The sequence below is a fragment of the Periophthalmus magnuspinnatus genome, chromosome 17 (assembly GCF_009829125.3).
Source record: "Periophthalmus magnuspinnatus isolate fPerMag1 chromosome 17, fPerMag1.2.pri, whole genome shotgun sequence".
NCBI lineage: Eukaryota > Metazoa > Chordata > Actinopteri > Gobiiformes > Gobiidae > Periophthalmus > Periophthalmus magnuspinnatus.
The window spans coordinates 1,803,216-1,823,210 of record NC_047142.1 but is presented as its reverse complement, the minus strand read 5'-3'; the positions used below and the strand labels follow the sequence as shown (position 1 = coordinate 1,823,210).

At 44.7% G+C, this 19,995-nt stretch overlaps 3 protein-coding genes across 3 annotated transcripts; all 3 read left to right on the top strand.

The window, feature by feature from the left end:
* The first annotated feature begins 5,036 nt into the window (after nucleotides 1-5,036).
* Nucleotides 5,037-6,306, top strand: foxq1a (forkhead box Q1a). Its single transcript, XM_033982709.2, has one exon. It carries the CDS (start codon nucleotides 5,088-5,090, stop codon nucleotides 5,781-5,783), a length of 696 nt encoding a protein of 231 aa, XP_033838600.1. The 5' UTR covers nucleotides 5,037-5,087; the 3' UTR covers nucleotides 5,784-6,306.
* A 534-nt stretch (nucleotides 6,307-6,840) lies between these two features.
* On the top strand, nucleotides 6,841-8,434 carry foxf2a (forkhead box F2a). The gene is made up of 2 exons (XM_033982777.2): nucleotides 6,841-7,656; nucleotides 8,232-8,434. The coding sequence occupies exons 1-2, from the start codon at nucleotides 6,903-6,905 to the stop codon at nucleotides 8,432-8,434; spliced, it is 957 nt and encodes a 318-aa protein (XP_033838668.2). The 5' UTR covers nucleotides 6,841-6,902.
* Nucleotides 8,435-15,887: 7,453 nt separating this feature from the next.
* On the top strand, nucleotides 15,888-17,765 carry foxc1a (forkhead box C1a). Its single transcript, XM_033983165.2, has one exon. The coding sequence runs from the start codon at nucleotides 15,943-15,945 to the stop codon at nucleotides 17,389-17,391; it is 1,449 nt and encodes a 482-aa protein (XP_033839056.1). The 5' UTR covers nucleotides 15,888-15,942; the 3' UTR covers nucleotides 17,392-17,765.
* Nucleotides 17,766-19,995: the final 2,230 nt, after the last annotated feature.

Genomic DNA, 19,995 nt, shown 5'->3' with positions numbered 1-19,995 from the left:
CGGACAACTGATGTAGAGGGTTAATACGAACATTTAAGACCAAAATGACGAGTCTGAAGCAGCAGGGACAGAGAGAGGGGACAGTTTATCAAAAAAACTAAAAATAAACTCAAAATAAAAAAATAAAAAAAACTAAAAAAAAACCTCAAAATAACATTTTTTTTTTAAAAATAAACAAACAAACAAAAACAAAAAATCCCTCAAAATAACTAAAAAAAAATGAACCCCAGGATCATGTAGAGGGTTAATATGAACATTTAAGACCAAAATGAGTCTGAAGCAGCAGTTATGGAGAGAGGGGACAAGTTAGCAGGTTAGCTATGTCCATTTTTACATCCAGTCTATGGTTAGGACGGACGTTTGATGCCCTTTACGATCCAGTTCTAGACCTTTCTGCATTTGAATAAGAGGCAAGAGGAACAACCAGGACCAGGACCAGGACCCTGACCCTGACCTCCTCGTACATCCTTGTTTTGAGGAGCGTCTCAAACTTCTCTCCTCCAGCAGACGACATCCTTTTGTTTGCATTTAGAACATTATCTACACGCCGTTTCTTCCAATCCCTAATCCCCTCTTCCACTGCTAAATCCGTCTAGATTACTGTTATGACAACACGTTAGCGCTCGGGCTAAGTGCAGGCTGTCAGTGTGCGGTTAGCTTACGAGATCACGCCGCTGACATGCTACTTTTCAAAATAGCCTCTGTCAATACGAGGGAGTGTGCGCTAAACAAACACGATTATTACAGCACAATCACAACAGTCACACCAACGCAAACATGAGTAACTGTGTGTGCGAAAACAACCCGACTGGTGTCAACAAAAGGTGAAGCGCCAGGAATTCAACACGGGACTTTTGGCTCTTTCAGGGGAATTGAATCATTTGGAAGAGAGTTTTTTATGTGTTTATATGACAGAAGTGAATGTGAGGACTTATTTTAATCACGGAGAGACACGATCAAGGTTTAAATGTGTTAAAAATGGTTCAAAATGAAGCGGGAATGAGTTTAAACTTTGGATTTATGAATAATCAAAATAAAACACTGCACTACAATGATGATAAAGCAAAAATCTAACTGTTTTATGATGCTAAATATGTTTTTTTGTGTGCACAAAGCTGTTAATCGAGTTTCCGGCTCTGCTTTTGTTCTGATTGTTGCGCTGGTTTAGGCTCAATCAGTGTAAAAATGCATCAAATTGAAATAAAACACTGCACAACAATAATAAAAATACAAAATCGAACTGTAATAATGATGCCAAATATGTTTTTTTTGGTGTTACTCGTGTTTCCGGCTCTGATTCTCTTCTGATTCTCGCTTTGTTTCAGGATTAATCGGCGTAAAAATGCAAAATTACAAACCAAAACATCCGATTCTGCTAAAAAACAAGATCCAGTTCCATCGGTTCACGTTCAGGAATCGTTCAAAAGAGCCGGCTCCTTCACAAACGTCACATTAGTTCTGGAAACGTGCCATTGTGTCAGTTCAGGTTTGTAAACGGTGACTAATAAAAGGTGAGTGAGTTTATGCTTTGGATTCATGAAACATCGAGATCAAACGCTGCACGACAATAAAAATAATAGAAAATCAAACTGTTTTATAACGACAAATGTGTTTTTATTCGTGCACAAAGCTGTTACTCGTGTTTCCCGCTCTGATTCTCGTGCTTTTTCAGAGTTAATCAGCGTAAAAATGCATCAAATTATAAAACAAAACATCCAGTTCCTTCTGTTCACGTTAAAGAATCGTTCAAAAGAGCCGATTCCTCCTGCTGGGAAAGGGCCATTGTGTCAGTTCAGGTTTGTAAACGGTGACTAATAAAAGGTGAGTGAGTTTTCGTGGTGCGTTTGATGTCGTAGTAAAATATAGTAATTGTCAGGTGTAAAAACAGCTCCTGTGTTTGTAGAAAACGTGATATTTATGGCTGAGTAATGGACTTGTTGCCTTGTTTACATAATATCCTCGGGCTGGAAGTGTAAAAAGCATCGAACGATATGTATTTTTATTAAAACAGAAACTTCACAAAGAGTAAAACATGATGTGAACCGGGTTTAAATGTCTTGTTTTGGCAGCAGTAAAAGTTCTGTCAGGATAATTATGACATCGATATTAAACCTGGAGCTGCAGGTTTTGGGTCTAAATATTGTTTTTTTTATTTTTATTTTGCAAACATCAACTTTTATCACACAGAGATGCATTTTTACAAGTGAGAAAAGAACGTTAAGAGGGAAAAAAGGCACAACACGGCAACTGTAAAAGTTATAAAAACGATGGAAATGGAAGAAAAAGAAGCAAAAACTTGATTTTTTTCATTTTTATTTGATTTATTTTTTATTTTATTTTTAGTATAACACACAAAATTTGACAAAACACACAAATGGACGTACAAAAGTGAGTTGTTAAAGTAAAGACGGAGACGCAAAAGTCATAAGTAAAACGATGGGAATGGAAATATACAAAAACAAAAAAACAAAACGTCATAATAACGGGTTTCAATATTTATTTTACTCTTTTTTTTGTGTGTAATATGAGATTTGAGCCGTCGAGAGCAGGATATATATCTTGTTTTGTTCATTTTGAGTTCATTCTGTTGTGAAAAGGCTGTAGCTCAGGTGTTTTAATGAGACTGTCTGTGTAAAAGTTGTTTAAAAGTTTTATTGTCACAGTTCTAGGCCGTTTGTAATAAGATATGTGGAAGAAATCAGAAACAGTTACATCTAAATCCATTAAAACGTTTGCAGTTAGTTATATATTTTGTGTTTATGTCAGGACGAGAGGCTGTAGTGACCATATCTGAGTCTGCTCTTGTTACTACAAAGGCTAAGATTTTGTGTTAAAGGTCATGTCTCTTTTGAACTGGATCCGGATTTCCATTTTTAAAAGAATCAAGTCGTTTTCTCTCCAATTTTTATGTATTTTTACTCTGATTAAACTCTGAACCGACTGAAGAATGAGCTCAGACGCAGAGCAGCGACACGACTGAGAGTTAAAACTAATTTAGCATCTTATTAACAGTGAGTTTTTAAATTATTATTATTATTATTATTATAGTGCCATGTTTTATTTATAATTTCATCAATCCAAAGGGTAAACTCACCCCCAGTGTCAGTTTGAACCAGTTTAAACACATCGGAGTTTTGTTCTGGTCTTTTTTTCTGTATGATTCTTTTGTTTTTGTTTGTTAAATGAGTTTTCACGTTGGCTTCTGTCGTATCATTAAATAAAAAAAAGACATGAACTGATCCAAACGAGTCGGATCCTGCAAAGAAACTGAATCCCCTGAAGAGCTGGGGTAAGAGACAGAACATGAGCGACTGTGGACGGACTGGAGTGACCAAGGATGTGGACATTCTGGAGCTTCTTCTTCTTCTTCTTCTTCTTCTTCTTCTACTTCTGTGTTCAAGATGGAGCTGTTGTTGTTGTTGTTGTTGTTATTGATGTATGGACCTTACTCTGTACCGGATTGGTTTATTATTAAAATGTTCACTCAAAAATCTACACAAAAAAAAAGTCTAAAACAGCAAACAGAGACTCAAACAGCCGCCAGAGTTTTGAACGTGTTAAACGGTCAGTTTCATATCACCAGGATTCACATTTTCCCCTGTGTTTCTGTGTTGTCTTGCCTTTTACTTCTGTGTCTGTGGAGAACGAATGGACGGAGAATCTGGCACCACCCACGAATCACCTGCAGCCACACACACTGTCAAATCATCCGCTTATCCTCACGTGACCCTGTTTTTTGGGAGACATTTGTTCCTGCGACAAACGAGGACCCGGTTTGGACGCACGTCACCACTTGGAGGCCGAGCAGAGACCTCCCCGGCGCGGCTCCAGATACAGATGGTCTCATATCATCTTCTGCAGGTCGTCCACAGATGTGTCTTCATCCATTTCCTCAACGATAAAGTGGGTTATGAACTTGGCGATGTCCTCAGACCCTGTTCAGCTTTTGATTCATGCGTCTGCACCTTTGATCCATCAGTCTCTACGACATATTTAGAGCCTTTCCACCTTCAAGACACTCAAAACACTTTAGCCACACTCACACATTCATGCACCGGAGTAACACACACTGACGACGACGGGGTTAAGTGTCTTGCTTTGGAATCGGGAGCTGGAATCTGACCGCTCCAAAGTGGGATTCGAGCCACCGACCTCCAGATCAGTGCTCAAACGCTCAAAAAGCTCGACCGACCGAGCTTCTGCCGCTGTAACTTCACATCTCAGAGCGTTATTTCATCTTTTCTTTCTCTCGTTTCCACTTCAACAAAAGCTTAATTTGATCGACAGGAATCTGAGCAGCCCACGCCCTCCGCAGCCGCCGCCACCTCACCGCACAATCACACCGATATATTCATAAAGCAGGAGGCGAGGTCGGTGAGGTGTCTTGCTCAATAACACAATCACAATATGTCACAGATCAAACGAAACTCCCAGGGTTTGAACAATCGACTCATCCAACTGCTGCCAATGTGTGTAATGGTTTGGAAAGCCCTTTTTTCATTTCATTAATCTCTTTATTTGCATTTAAAAGTCCTTTTGTGTGAAGATTCTGACTTATATAAATGAGAATAAAATTAAAAATAGTTTCCTTAAAACCTAGACATGTTATTACTATGAAAATAAACAGCTTCTTTATTATAACTGCGCTTGTATGTGGTTTATTATCTGCTGTTTTGCCTCGCTCCACTCGCGCGTAATTGTGTTTTTTTTTTTAATGATTTTCAGACTCCAGAAGCTCGTCATTTCTTCCCGTGTTATCTCACTGTTTTCCTTCCGTTTCTCGCTCATGTAGGTGATTGTTCTGAGCTTTTATAACCCGCATAACGTGGTGTTCCTTTAACAATACTAAACATTATTTTTATGGCACCTTGTCAAGACAGTTACGACCGCGGCTTTTTATAGCGCCATTACGCACGCAATGGAAACATTTCTCCGACTGTCTATATGTCTGTGGAAGTGGGCTGGCTTCTCCCACGCGGGGCTGGGCTGAGGTGAGCGGTATTTAAGGCGCTGGCGTAAGTGAAAGCAGGTGAGAATGCTCGTGCAGGTGCGTAAAAGGAGCATTACGCACCGGATCTGTTGGCAACATGAAGCTGGAGGTTCTGTGCGGAGGACACTGTAGCGTCAAACCAGAGGAGGAGCTGGGGTCAGATGGAGACAGGGCAGCACCGGTCACTCCAGACTCCAAGAGCGCGTCCAAACCCTACGCGCGCAGAGGCAAACCGCCCTTCTCCTACATCGCGCTCATCGCCATGGCCATACGCGACTCCCCCAGCGGCCGCCTCACTCTAGCGGAGATTAATGATTATCTGATGGACAAGTTCCCGTTCTTCAGAGGCAGCTACACGGGCTGGAGGAACTCTGTGCGCCACAATCTGTCCCTGAACGACTGTTTCCTCAAAGTCCTGCGTGACCCGAGCCGGCCCTGGGGGAAGGACAATTTCTGGATGTTAAACCCTCAGAGCGAGTACACGTTCGCAGACGGAGTGTTCAGGCGCAGGAGGAAGCGTCTGGGGAGAAGGACACTTCTGGATGAAGACTTTTCTGGACACGTGATGAAGTGTGAGCCTCGGGTCAAGTTCTCCAGCTCTTTCTCCATAGAGAGCATCCTCAGCACCCCCTTCAGAGCCGCGCGCGCGGGGGACAGCCTGGTCCATCCTTCGTCCCTCTGGCGTCACACTGGACACATGACGCACTGGGACTCACCTGCTGCGTCACCTTACGTCACAGACGTGGGTCATGTGACACATTATTCAAAAACAGAGAAGAAGGGACATTTTTGAACTGAACAAACTCCTGAAGCTGTTTGGACTTAACCCCGCGCGCGCATGTTACACGTGCTGTTTTTTAAATGTTTTATAACAAACTGTTTTGAAAATGTTCTTTATTTAATACATTATATTTTGTGTTTTTGGACTGTTAAATAAAGTATCATTTAAGTCTTAAGCTGCATCAATGAGTTTGAATTGGTAAAGTCACGTGACTTTTTAAAACGGTCTGATGAGATTTTTCTGCACAAAAAGAAGAAAGAAATGCTGTTTACAGTTATTACTGCTGTTTGTTTGTTTGTTTATTTGTTTGTTTGTTTGTTTGTTTGTTTGTGGACAGCGTTAAGAATCATCACTAAACCCCAAGAGACAAACCTGTACAGTTTATATTTATTAAGAACAAATAAAATGTGTTTCATTGTTTCTTTAAAAACAAAAACACTTGGCCTCGTTGGGCAAATGGAAATGTTTATTTGTTTATCTGTTTATTTGTTTTTCCATTTTTCCTTAAATTGAAAATAAAAGACGCACATCACAAACACACATCATATCCATGTCCATGTTCATTATTGTTTCCTGTTTGAGTCTCGTTCTTTGGCCGCAGTTTCTGATGTGATTCAGATTCTGTGGTGAACTCACTTTTTAAACTCTGGGGCTGTTTTGATGGAAAAAGCTGCTCCGTGTCATGACCAGACCCCAAACAAATCCTCCATTTTGCCAACTTCATCCTCAAACCACAGCGCACAGACTCAGAGCCGCGCACAGAGACTCGGCTCTGCACACAGAGACTCGGCTCTGCTCACAGACTCGGAGCCTTTCCTGGACGTTTATTGTTCCAAATGATCTTGTGCTAATTGTTTGTAAAAGTGGGGCTGGTGGGAGGAGATTTGTCCGGTTCCAGCTCCTGGGGAGGGGCAGCTCCTTCTCATTCCTTGTGGGGTTTGTTCGTGGACACATGGAGAGACACATTCACACGTGTCTTCAGTCTCACAGATGGACACTGGAGCGAGGATTTAACGGGATCAGGAGACTCTGGTGAGGACTCAGCGGTGACTCATGTCGTCCACAGAGACTCTGCCCCGGCTCTGTGACTCCTCCACGCGCCCTAATGCCCCTCTGAGCGCGCGCACAGGGATGAACAGCGCGCACGAGAGCTGCAAAGGTAAAAAGTCTGTCCTGAGGCGCCCGGAGAAGCCTCCTTACTCTTACATCGCTCTGATCGTGATGGCGATACAGAGCTCCCCCAGTAAAAGACTCACTCTGAGTGAAATCTACCAGTTTCTCCAGACGCGCTTCTCTTTCTTCAGAGGCGCGTATCAGGGCTGGAAAAACTCTGTGCGACACAATCTGTCCCTCAATGAATGTTTCATCAAACTGCCCAAAGGCCTGGGCAGACCCGGGAAAGGACACTACTGGACCCTGGACCCCGGCAGTGAGTTCATGTTTGAGGAGGGGTCCTTCAGGCGCAGACCGCGGGGCTTCAGGAGGAAGTGCCAGGGCCTGGGGCCCGTGGGGCCCGTGGGGCCCGTGGGGCCCGTGTACCGCGTCATGAACGGGATGAGCTTTGGAGCCTCTGTCCACCCCGGGACATTTGACTTCCACCCGAGCTCCGGCTCTGTGTCCTGTGGGTATAATGTGGAGCTGACCTCAGGTGGACACGACGCGCTCAGCGCGGTCACGAGCGCGTCACACCTGTCCGCGTGCCAGAGCCGGAGCCGCGCGGACTACAGCCCGGACGTGCGCGGGGACCCGCTCTACTCTGGAGCATCCGCGCACTGGACGTCCCCTGGAGTCTCCACGTTCATCAAACAGCCACAAACACCCACGCACCACGTGACGTGTCCAGTGGAGCAGAGCTACAGCGGCCAGGACGCGCCGGACACGTCAGGTAAAGATACTGTAGATACTGTAAATATGAGGCTGATACTGTAAATGTTCTGCGCATGCGCAGGTGCAGTGATGATCACTGATGTGATCCGCTCCTTTCTGTGCGAACAAAAAGTTTTTTAAGGCCCTTTTTAATCATCTGAAACACATTTAAACGTTATGTTAAAACTGTATCTGTTATGTGGGATATAATGTGGGAATAAATCAGAAAAAATGATTTAAACTGAATTCATGCAGAGCACGCGCTCAGCGGCGACACACAAAAAAACAAACAAAACAAAACAAAATAACTCCAAGTCCAGTCTGTGTTTGAATGATTAAAATCCATCTTCAATCTTCACATCTGTGTTTTGTTTTCTTTTTGTTGTTTTGTTGTTTTTATTCTGGAGTCACAGACTGTGTCATAAACGCGCAGGTTCAGTTCAAACATTAAACAGGCGCAGAATCATTAAATAAATCAAATGTATTTGTCTCTTTAGTTTTAACCTGAGTTTAAATAAAGTCCCGTCGCTCTGTTTCTCTGGGACACTCAGGCTCATTCATGTTTAAATGTCTCTCGTGTCTCTGTGTCCACAGTGGGACTGTCCCGTTACTCCTCTCACTCCACCTCCACCTGCGACAGGAAGGAGCTGCTCCTGGGCCCGAGCAGCGGCCTCTACTACACCCAACACCTCCACCACAGCCCCCTCCACCACAGCCCCCTCCACCACAGCCCCCTCCACCACAGCCCCCTCCACCCACAGAGCACACGCCACGACGTGAAGCCCTGCCTCGTGTGACCAAGGACTAAAACACACACACCGACACACATACCCCCCCCCACACACACACACACCAACACACCCCCACCGACACACATACACACACCCACCCCCACACACAGACACACACACACACACCCCTACACACACACAGATACACACACACACACCTACACACACACGTATGAGCAGGTTTATTTTTGTATAAATATTAAAACATGTTGAACAAAGTGAAGTCTGTTTGTTGCTTAAACACGTGACCTCTGACCTCTGACCTCTTCAGTCTGAAACACAAAACAGAACTGAGATTGAGAAACAAGAAAAATATGAATCAGTCTGTACAACGTGTGTGTGTGTATATGTGTGTATATGTGTGTGTGTTTCACAGTATGAAAAGTGTCAGGGCTGATCTTTGGCGCCATCTACTGAGCACACAACGTGTTACATCATTAGTTTTTTCTCTAGTACAGTAGAGTATATACTATATGTTAGTATGTATTTGTATATAGTATATAATAGTATGTATATAGTAGTATACATGTATATAGTATATACTAGTATGTATTTGTATATAGTAGTATGTGTATAGTCCATCCATCCAGGTTCTTCTTATCTGGGTGGGGGTCACAGGGGCATCAGTCTGAGGAGGGACTCCCAGACTTCCCTCACCCACCTCCAGCTCCTCCGGTGGGATCCCAAGGTGTTCCCAGGTCAGAGAGACATTGTCCCTCCAGCGTGTCCTGGGTTTTCCCCAGGGGCCTCCTCCCGGTGTCCAAGACATTCGGTCGGAGATCAGATGATACGACAACAAAGTGGATCATTGACCTCTGACCTCGAGTGTCCTGGTGCCACGTGCACTGATGGACCTTGTGCTTGAACATGGTGTTTGTTATGGACAAACTGTGACTCGCACAGAAGAACAATAACAAAACACCGCTCGGGTTCAGATCGGGGAGGCCGTTCCTCCCAATCACGCCCCTCCAGGTGTCACTGTCGTTACCCACATGGGCGTTGAAGTCCCCCAGGAGAACAACGGAGTCCCCGGTTGGTGCACTGTCTAGTACCCCTCCCAGGGACTCCAAGAAGGTACTCTGCACTGCCGTTTGGCCCGTAGGCCGACACAACAGTGAGAGACCTGTCCCCGACCCAGAGGCGCAGGGACGCAACCCTCTCGTTCACCGGAGTGAACTCCAACATGAGCTGTGGCGCAATGACCCCACACCAGCTCGCCGCCGCTCCCAACGGGCAACGCCAGAGAAATGGAGAGTCCAGCTCCTCTCGAGGAGTTGGGTTCCAGAGCTCAAACTGTGTGTGGAGGTGAGGCCGACTCTAGCAGGTAACTCTCAACCTCCCGCACAAGCTCAGGCTCCTCCCCCCAGTGACGTGACATTCCATGTCCCCAGAGCCAGTCTCCATGTCCACAGATCCGGTCATCAGGGCCCTCGTCTTCAACTACCGCCCGGGTCTCTCTGCACCCGCCCCTCATGGCTCCTCTCGCAGGTGGTGGGTCCACAGGAGGACGGCCCCACGTCGCTCCTTCGGGAGGGTCCAGGCCGGGCCCCAGTGGGGAAAGGCCCGGCCACCAGGCGCTCGCTGCCGAGCACCCACCCCAGGCCTGGCTCCAGGGAGGGGCCCCGGTGACGCCGGTCCAGGCGACGTAACTGGCCTCGTTCTAAGGCTCATCATGGGGCGTCTGAATCTCTACGTCTGACCCAGGACCTGTTTCCACGTGTGACCCATTCAGGCTCAAACCCTCCACCACGTTCAGGTGGAGGTTCAGGGAGGGGCATGTATAAAGTGTACAGTAGTATGTATTTAGTAGTATATATGTATATACTATATAGTAGCATGTATATGTATATAGTAGTATATTTATGTATATAGTACATACTAGTACATAGTTTTAGGACACACGGCTCAGGAAGCAGCGGAGGAGATTAAATAGTGAGCCACATCAGACTCAAATATGAGCCACATCAGACTCAAATATGAGCCACATCAGAGTCAAATATGAGCCACATCAGAGTCAAATATGAGCCACATCAGAGTCAAATATGAGCCACATCACAGTCAAATATGAGCCACATCAGACTCAAATATGAGCCACATCAGACTCAAATATGAGCCACATCACAGTCAAATATGAGCCACATCAGACTCAAATATGAGCCACATCAGAGTGTAAATATGAGCCACATCACAGTCAAATATGAGCCACATCAGACTCAAATATGAGCCACATCACAGTCAAATATGAGCCACATCAAAGTCAAATATGAGCCACATCAAAGTCAAATATGAGCCACATCAGAGTCAAATATGAGCCACATCACAGTCAAATATGAGCCACATCAGCCAAATATGAGCCACATCAGAGTGTAGATATGAGCCACATCAGAGTCAAATATGAGCCACATCAGAGTCAAATATGAGCCACATCAGAGTGTAAATATGAGCCACATCAGAGTCAAATATGAGTCACATCAGAGTCAAATATGAGCCACATCAGAGTCAAATATGAGCCACATCAGAGTCAAATATGAGCCACATCAGAGTGTAAATATGAGCCACATCAGAGTGTAAATATGAGCCACATCAGACTCAAATATGAGCCACATCAGAGTGTAAATATGAGCCACATCACAGTCAAATATGAGCCACATCAAAGTCAAATATGAGCCACATCAAAGTCAAATATGAGCCACATCAGAGTCAAATATGAGCCACATCACAGTCAAATATGAGCCACATCAGCCAAATATGAGCCACATCAGAGTGTAAATATGAGCCACATCAGAGTCAAATATGAGTCACATCAGAGTCAAATATGAGCCACATCAGAGTCAAATATGAGCCACATCAGAGTGTAAATATGAGCCACATCAGAGTGTAAATATGAGCCACATCAGACTCAAATATGAGCCACATCACAGTCAAATATGAGCCACATCAAAGTCAAATATGAGCCACATCAAAGTCAAATATGAGCCACATCAGAGTCAAATATGAGCCACATCACAGTCAAATATGAGCCACATCAGTCAAATATGAGCCACATCAGAGTGTAAAAATGAGCCACATCAGAGTGTAGATATGAGCCACATCAGAGTCAAATATGAGCCACATCAGAGTGTTAATATGAGCCACATCAGACTCAAATATGAGCCACATCAGAGTCAAATATGAGCCACATCAGAGTGTAGATATGAGCCACATCAGAGTGAAATATGAGCCACATCAGAGTGTAAATATGAGCTACATCAGAGTCAAATATGAGCCACATCAGAGTCAAATATGAGTCACATCAGAGTCAAATATGAGCCACATCAGAGTCAAATATGAGCCACATCAGAGTGTAAATATGAGCCACATCAGAGTGTAAATATGAGCCACATCAGAGTGTAAATATGAGCCACATCAGAGTGTAAATATGAGCCACATCAGACTCAAATATGAGCCACATCAGAGTGTAAATATGAGCCACATCACAGTCAAATATGAGCCACATCAGACTCAAATATGAGCCACATCACAGTCAAATATGAGCCACATCAAAGTCAAATATGAGCCACATCAAAGTCAAATATGAGCCACATCAGAGTCAAATATGAGCCACATCAGTCAAATATGAGCCACATCAGAGTGTAAATATGAGCCACATCAGAGTCTAATATGAGCCACATCAGAGTCAAATATGAGCCACATCAGAGTGTTAATATGAGCCACATCAGACTCAAATATGAGCCACATCAGAGTCAAATATGAGCCACATCAGACTCAAATATGAGCCACATCAGAGTCAAATATGAGCCACATCAGAGTGTAGATATGAGCCACATCAGAGTCAAATATGAGCCACATCAGACTCAAATATGAGCCACATCACAGTCAAATATGAGCCACATCAAAGTCAAATATGAGCCACATCAAAGTCAAATATGAGCCACATCAAAGTCAAATATGAGCCACATCAGAGTCAAATATGAGCCACATCACAGTCAAATATGAGCCACATCAGTCAAATATGAGCCACATCAGAGTCAAATATGAGCCACATCACAGTCAAATATGAGCCACATCACAGTCAAATATGAGCCACATCACAGTCAAATATGAGCCACATCAGACTCAAATATGAGCCACATCAGTCAAATATGAGCCACATCAGAGTGTTAATATGAGCCACATCAGACTCAAATATGAGCCACATCAGAGTGTTAATATGAGCCACATCAGACTCAAATATGAGCCACATCAGAGTCAAATATGAGCCACATCAGACTCAAATATGAGCCACATCAGAGTCAAATATGAGCCACATCAGAGTGTAGATATGAGCCACATCAGAGTCAAATATGAGCCACATCAGACTCAAATATGAGCCACATCACAGTCAAATATGAGCCACATCAAAGTCAAATATGAGCCACATCAAAGTCAAATATGAGCCACATCAAAGTCAAATATGAGCCACATCAGAGTCAAATATGAGCCACATCACAGTCAAATATGAGCCACATCAGTCAAATATGAGCCACATCAGAGTCAAATATGAGCCACATCACAGTCAAATATGAGCCACATCACAGTCAAATATGAGCCACATCACAGTCAAATATGAGCCACATCAGACTCAAATATGAGCCACATCAGTCAAATATGAGCCACATCAGAGTGTAAATATGAGCCACATCAGAGTCTAATATGAGCCACATCAGAGTCAAATATGAGCCACATCAGAGTGTAAATATGAGCCACATCAGACTCAAATATGAGCCACATCAGAGTCAAATATGAGCCACATCAGAGTGTTAATATGAGCCACATCAGACTCAAATATGAGCCACATCAGAGTGTTAATATGAGCCACATCAGACTCAAATATGAGCCACATCAGAGTCAAATATGAGCCACATCAGACTCAAATATGAGCCACATCAGAGTCAAATATGAGCCACATCAGAGTGTAGATATGAGCCACATCAGAGTCAAATATGAGCCACATCAGACTCAAATATGAGCCACATCACAGTCAAATATGAGCCACATCAAAGTCAAATATGAGCCACATCAAAGTCAAATATGAGCCACATCAAAGTCAAATATGAGCCACATCAGAGTCAAATATGAGCCACATCACAGTCAAATATGAGCCACATCAGTCAAATATGAGCCACATCAGAGTCAAATATGAGCCACATCACAGTCAAATATGAGCCACATCACAGTCAAATATGAGCCACATCAGACTCAAATATGAGCCACATCAGTCAAATATGAGCCACATCAGAGTGTAAATATGAGCCACATCAGAGTCTAATATGAGCCACATCAGAGTCAAATATGAGCCACATCAGAGTGTAAATATGAGCCACATCAGACTCAAATATGAGCCACATCAGAGTCAAATATGAGCCACATCAGAGTGTTAATATGAGCCACATCAGACTCAAATATGAGCCACATCAGAGTCAAATATGAGCCACATCAGACTCAAATATGAGCCACATCAGACTCAAATATGAGCCACATCAGAGTCACGTCACAGACCCACGGTCACGCGGGACACTTCTGTGAACAGAACACTTTCTGTTATACAGTGTCCAGCCAAAAGGGGGCAGCAGTGGTTTTCAGATAAAAACGCCTCTGTCTCCTCCTCACAGGCCGCGCGCACAGGCCGCGCGCTCAGGTTATCCCGCAGTGAAGCTTTACCCGCGCGTGCACAGTGCGGCTCTGTGCGGCTCTGTGCGGCTCATGTCACGCGCTCTGGAGCAGCTCTGCTGTGAATCGTCACTGTGGAATATTCAGTGTCACAGGCTCCAGCGCCTGCTGTTCATGTTCCAGCCACACGGGGGCGTCGTGACACCAGGAACCTCCATCAGGCCCTTGTCCCTCACGCGCAGCCCGGACAAAGGTCATGTGACCCACAGATCACATTTACACGCGTGTCATTTTAGTCACATTTTATAAAATCATAAGTTTATTTTACCCGCGAATCAAACAAGAGACAAAGTGAGGCTCATCCTCCTCACAGAAAAGAATCAAAAATAAATAAAACAGACTGTTTACAGATAATAATAATAATAATAATAATAATAATAATAATAATAATAATAATAATAATAATAATAATAATAATGGACAAATTCTCAAAGAAAAACACAACATGGAAAAATAAATAAAAAGAAAAGTCAAATACAAACTCTTCTTTATTCCGCTGTTTTTTTTGCGCATTTTCTCTGCGGTTCTTCTGCGGTTACTCCATGTTCCGTGGCTCCGTGACGAGGCCCTGGGTGAGCTCTGGGTGGGCAGCGGGGCAGCGCGGTGAGTAAACAGATGGAGTTCACGCCCGGGGCCGTGTCAGGACCCACGCAGCTCGTGCACGTTTCATTAAAACGGCGTGCACGAGATTCCAGTGTGGGGCCCGTGACACGCGCCTCCTGTGACCGTCACCTGCAGCGGGGCGGGGGCCTGGGGGGCCTGGGGGGCCTGGGGGGCGCGCGGAGGACCAGGGGGGGACGTGGATTTTACGCACGTGATGAACTTGTTGGGACTGACGCTGTGATTAAATGTTTTTTAAATGTTTTTTCTTTTTCAGTTCCAGGTGTGTGTGGTTCGGGGCAGATGGTCTTTTTGTTCTTCTCTCTCAGTTTTCACACCAAACGCCCCTCGGAGCACAAACACGTTTCTGTTCACGCTCTGTGGACGCGCGGACTGTTAATGAGCAAAGGCCTTTGATCCTGTGCGTAATTTGGTGCGTCACAGCGGCCTCGAGGAACCAAACAGCCCGTGGTCCTGGAGATGGAATAATACAGACTGTGGCTTTAAGGGTCAAGGAAATCATTTTACTGAGGTGCTGTTTTACCTTTTACAAACACGTGTCTGGACTATAATGCTGGATTTTATAATTTAATCCTAGATTGAACCAAATTTGAAATGATTTTACAGTAAATCCACTTAATTCGGTGATAAAAAACATCAACAAAAACTAAAAAAAAACACTGACCCAGATGTTTGTATCAACGCTAAAATAATCTGAGGTGTGTTTTGTAGTTTTCTAAAGACTCAAATCAGGCTGTAGCAGTGAGTCTGAGCTGTGTGAGGTGCAGTTGTAGTTTATTTCTCCTCAGTTTAAGCCTGTTCGTGGCGCACAGTGGAGCTGGAGCTGACACCGCCTCCTCTCACGGCTCTACCCCGGCGTCCCGCTCCCCTCCGCCGGGCCCGCGCTCCCATTGGCCCGCTCCGCTCACTTTTTTTTGTTGTTGGTACTTTTAAGGGGCGGAGCTGGCTTCAGCGGCTGCAAAAAAAAAAAAAAAAAAAAAAAAAAAAGGGAGGAAAGAATTTAACTGCGCAAAAAGTTGTGTGCGCGCGTACGCTCCAAAGTTCAGAAGGATTTCCAGAGCGCGGCAGAGGACACCGAGATGGGGACTGCGTAAAACACCGCACTCTCACGCCATTTGCGCTCTCCTCCAGTGAAATTTGGACACTTTTATTTTGTTTTATTTGAGTTTTCGTGCGCAGACGTCATGCAGGCGCGCTACTCGGTCTCCAGTCCAAACTCTTTAGGGGTCGTGCCGTACATCAGCGGTGACCCCGGATACTACCGAGCTGCGGCCGCGGCTGGAGGAGGCTACACGGGGATGCCATCCGCTATGAACATGTACTCCCACGCGGCGCACGAGCAGTACCCGGGTGGCATGGCGCGCGCCTACGGACCGTACACCCCGCAGCCGCAGCCCAAGGACATGGTGAAGCCTCCGTACAGCTACATCGCCCTCATCACCATGGCCATCCAGAACTCCCCGGACAAGAAGGTGACCCTGAACGGGATTTACCAGTTCATCATGGAGAGGTTCCCGTTTTACCGCGATAACAAACAGGGCTGGCAGAACAGCATCAGACACAACCTGTCGCTCAATGAATGCTTTGTCAAAGTCCCTCGCGATGATAAAAAACCAGGCAAAGGGAGCTACTGGACCCTGGACCCGGACTCGTACAATATGTTTGAGAATGGAAGCTTTTTGAGACGGAGGCGCCGGTTTAAAAAGAAGGACGCGCTCAAGGAAAAAGAGGAGCGTCTGCAGAAGGAGGTACAAACCCCAACGAGGCAGCCCCAGTCCCAGCAGCAGCAGCAGCAGCAGCAGCAAGGCCGAGAGCAGGAGCAGCCCGTGCGCATCCAGGACATCAAGACCGAGAACGGAGCCATGACGCCTCCGCAGGCCGAGTCCCCGTCTCTGAACCCGGTGCCTAAAATCGAGAGCCCGGACAGCAGCAGCAGCATGTCCAGCGGGAGCCCACACAGCTTACAGTCCAGTCGCTCCATCGGCGTGGTCACTCCGGAGCACCACCCGCACCAGAGCCAACAGCAGCAGCAGCAGCAGCACCACCACGTCCAGGCCTCGACGCAGGGCTTCAGCGTGGACAACATCATGACGTCTCTACGGGGCTCGCCTCACGCGCAGTCGGACCTGGTGGCCTCCTCCAGGACCCCGTCGCTGTCTTTAAACTATTCCCCCACGCAAACGTCCGTGTACAGCTCCCAGTGCAGCCAGAACTCCTCTACCTCCAACGCCACGTATCATTGTAACATGCAAGCCATGAGCCTGTACGCGGGGGACAGGTCTGGACATTTGGCGCCTAGTTCCGTGGATGAAACGTTGCCAGATTACGCAGTGACGACCACGGCGAGTTCACTGTCCCACGGTAATTTGAATTCAACAAACGAGGGGCATCATCATCAGGGCAGGCTGGCCTCGTGGTACCTGAACCAAGCGGGGGATCTTGGGCATCTAGGGGCCGCGTACCCGAGCCAGCAGCAGAACTTCCACTCCGTCAGAGAGATGTTCGAGTCGCAAAGGATTGGCTTGAATAATTCGCCGGTGAACGGGAATAACAGTTGTCAAATGTCGTTCCCACCGAGTCAGTCCATCTACAGGGCATCCGGGGCTTTTGTGTACGACTGCAGCAAGTTCTGACCAAAGCAGCGCCAACGTGAACTGAACTTTTGACGTAAAAAAAAAAAAAAACACCCCACAGCCAAAGGACTAGAGATAGTTTGTCAAATGAACACGTAAGTCTCTCTTTTGTGGCTTTTTACCTTTGACAGTTTCATGGACGTGTAAATTCATATAGTAATTTATTTAAGTGTAGCCGGATATTATAAGGACCAAACACCGGAGAAAGTGTTTCCAAATTGAATTGTCCAGAATTATTGTGCCATTATTAAAAAAAAAAATCAGTACAAATGGAACGTGTATAATGCCATACTATTTCAAAGAATCTTCTTGTTAGTATTTTTGAAGGATTTGTTTTGTTTGTTTAAATAAATTGTCATTATATGTGAACTAAATCCGCGCCTCTTTGTTTTAAAATTACCATGAAAAACAAAAAATGCGTTTGAAATTGAACTGAACTGGCACGTGCGTAATTCACCTTAAACTCCAATTTACAGCAATCCACAAATCTCAAATCTGTATGAATAATATTTGACAAACGAGGCTTTCTTTACACAATGCTTCAATTATTTATATTTTGTTCCATAAAACCATAAATGTAGTTTGTGAAGTGCGCAGTTTATTTCACTGCTGTGCGTAAAAACGTTATGGGAATTACGCACAGCTTTCCAAACATTACGCAGGCCCCGGGTTCGCTCTTCTTTCCCTGTCCTCACCTGTGTGTGACCCAGCAGCAGTGAAAACAGCTACACCGCTCCGTTTTGTGTTTTGTTTGGTAATGGAGGTCGTTCCAGTTGTCAGTGTTATGACTTTATGACTTTTTTTTTGGGGTCTATTTTATGATCTCGTTTGAGCGTTTAACCAAAAATCCTCAAGAAATAATCCCTCAACACAGGATTAGAATCTAGAATCTACAAAAACACACGCAAGAAATCTCCTCAGCCTATTTGCATTTCAGGAGTTTTTACGCACGAAAATTCACCTCGTGCGTAAAAGTTTAACTAAAAACGGTTAAACTTTACACTAAAATAACTCTCCTTTTAAAAATATTCCCATCTGTGAAACATGAAATTAGTAAACATGGAAAACGCATTTATTACTTTAAATCTATTTATTTATTCAGTCACAGTGAAGGTTTTACGCGCGGCGCCGTGGCCATTCCAGCCCGTGGTGTTTAGTGAACTTTTAAAAATCTACTTCAGATTAAACAAACTCGTTTATTACTTCATTGTTTCGTTTTAATACGTTCATTATTTTGTAAATGTTAAATAGTGAAGCACGTGATTTCTCTCTGAGCTTTCCCAAAACTATCTGGGCTGTGATCTGCTCATAACACGGAGCCATTATGAAGCCTCGCCATTACGCGCGGCTCATAAACAAATGTCGTGTTAGTCCTGAGATTGATGGCGCTGCCACAGAATAGAGTCAAAGCAGGAAGGAATAAAACCCAATCACACGGCTCCCAGCGTTCCTCGAGAGACAGGAGAGAGCGAGCAGCGCGAGAGAGGGGCCCGGGGTCAGGAGGGAGGATGTCGGACAGTATTACAACAGGACGCGCTCCGCTCAGGGAGGACAGACACTTATGGATCAAAACAAAAGATTTATAATCATTTATTTTAGTTTGGAATCTGTGGTGTTATTATGATGCCTGAGATCTTCACTCAAATTAAAACTCTGCCTAAAACAATGAATGTGATTTTTAAAGTGATGTCCTTTGTTCTGAGCTGTTACTTTCAATTCACTTTGGAACATTTGATTTATTGCGCACTGGGCCGAGCGCCAAGCGCACGCGCTGTTACGCACGGGCCTCCAGAGCAGTGCGTAAAACAGAACTGTGGCTCTGGAGTGACTCATTATTCTCATTGATTATTGTTTACCAGAATTCAAAACGTTTTTAATTATATGAGTCATTTTATTACGTTTATTTGTTATTTATGAGGCTGTTTGTTTCATCTAATTTACAAAATAAATAAATACATGGATAAAAGGACCGAAATAAAAAAAATAATAATAATCTTAAATTAATTACAAATATTACAAAAGCCTAATAGAGTTTGTTTTGTTTTTTTGTTTTTTTAGCCGTTTTTTAGGCGTTTTTCGCGCCTTGGTCCTCTGCTCTGCGCACGCGCTTAAACGGACTGTGCGCGCGGAGGGAAGAGGTCAGGTCAAAGTTCAAGCGAAACAATTCACAACATAACAACAGTAACACAACACGGAGCAGTTACAGTCACAGATCTCACTCATTTAGTCCAAATGCGCAGAACTGGAGACTTTGCGCAAAGCGCGAGGCCGCTGCGCGCTCCAGCTGCGCACTCACGCGCGTGGTTCACGACAGGTTCACGACACTGTGCAGTATTTATGTATGCAGTATTAGTATTGTCACGTGTACTTCATGTTTTTAAGGACTGAGGCTGTGCGTCATTACGCCACGTGCGCAACAAAAAGGCCACGATTATATTTTTCTTATTTATTTATTTTCTTTATTTTTCACTCAACACTCGTGATATAAAGCCACAATGCGTCATATTTACATGTGTTTAGTCTGACCCTGTCCCACCAGGCCTCGTCCCCACGGGCCGTGTCCACGGGCCGTGTCCACGGGCCGTGTCTTCCTCATAAACAGAA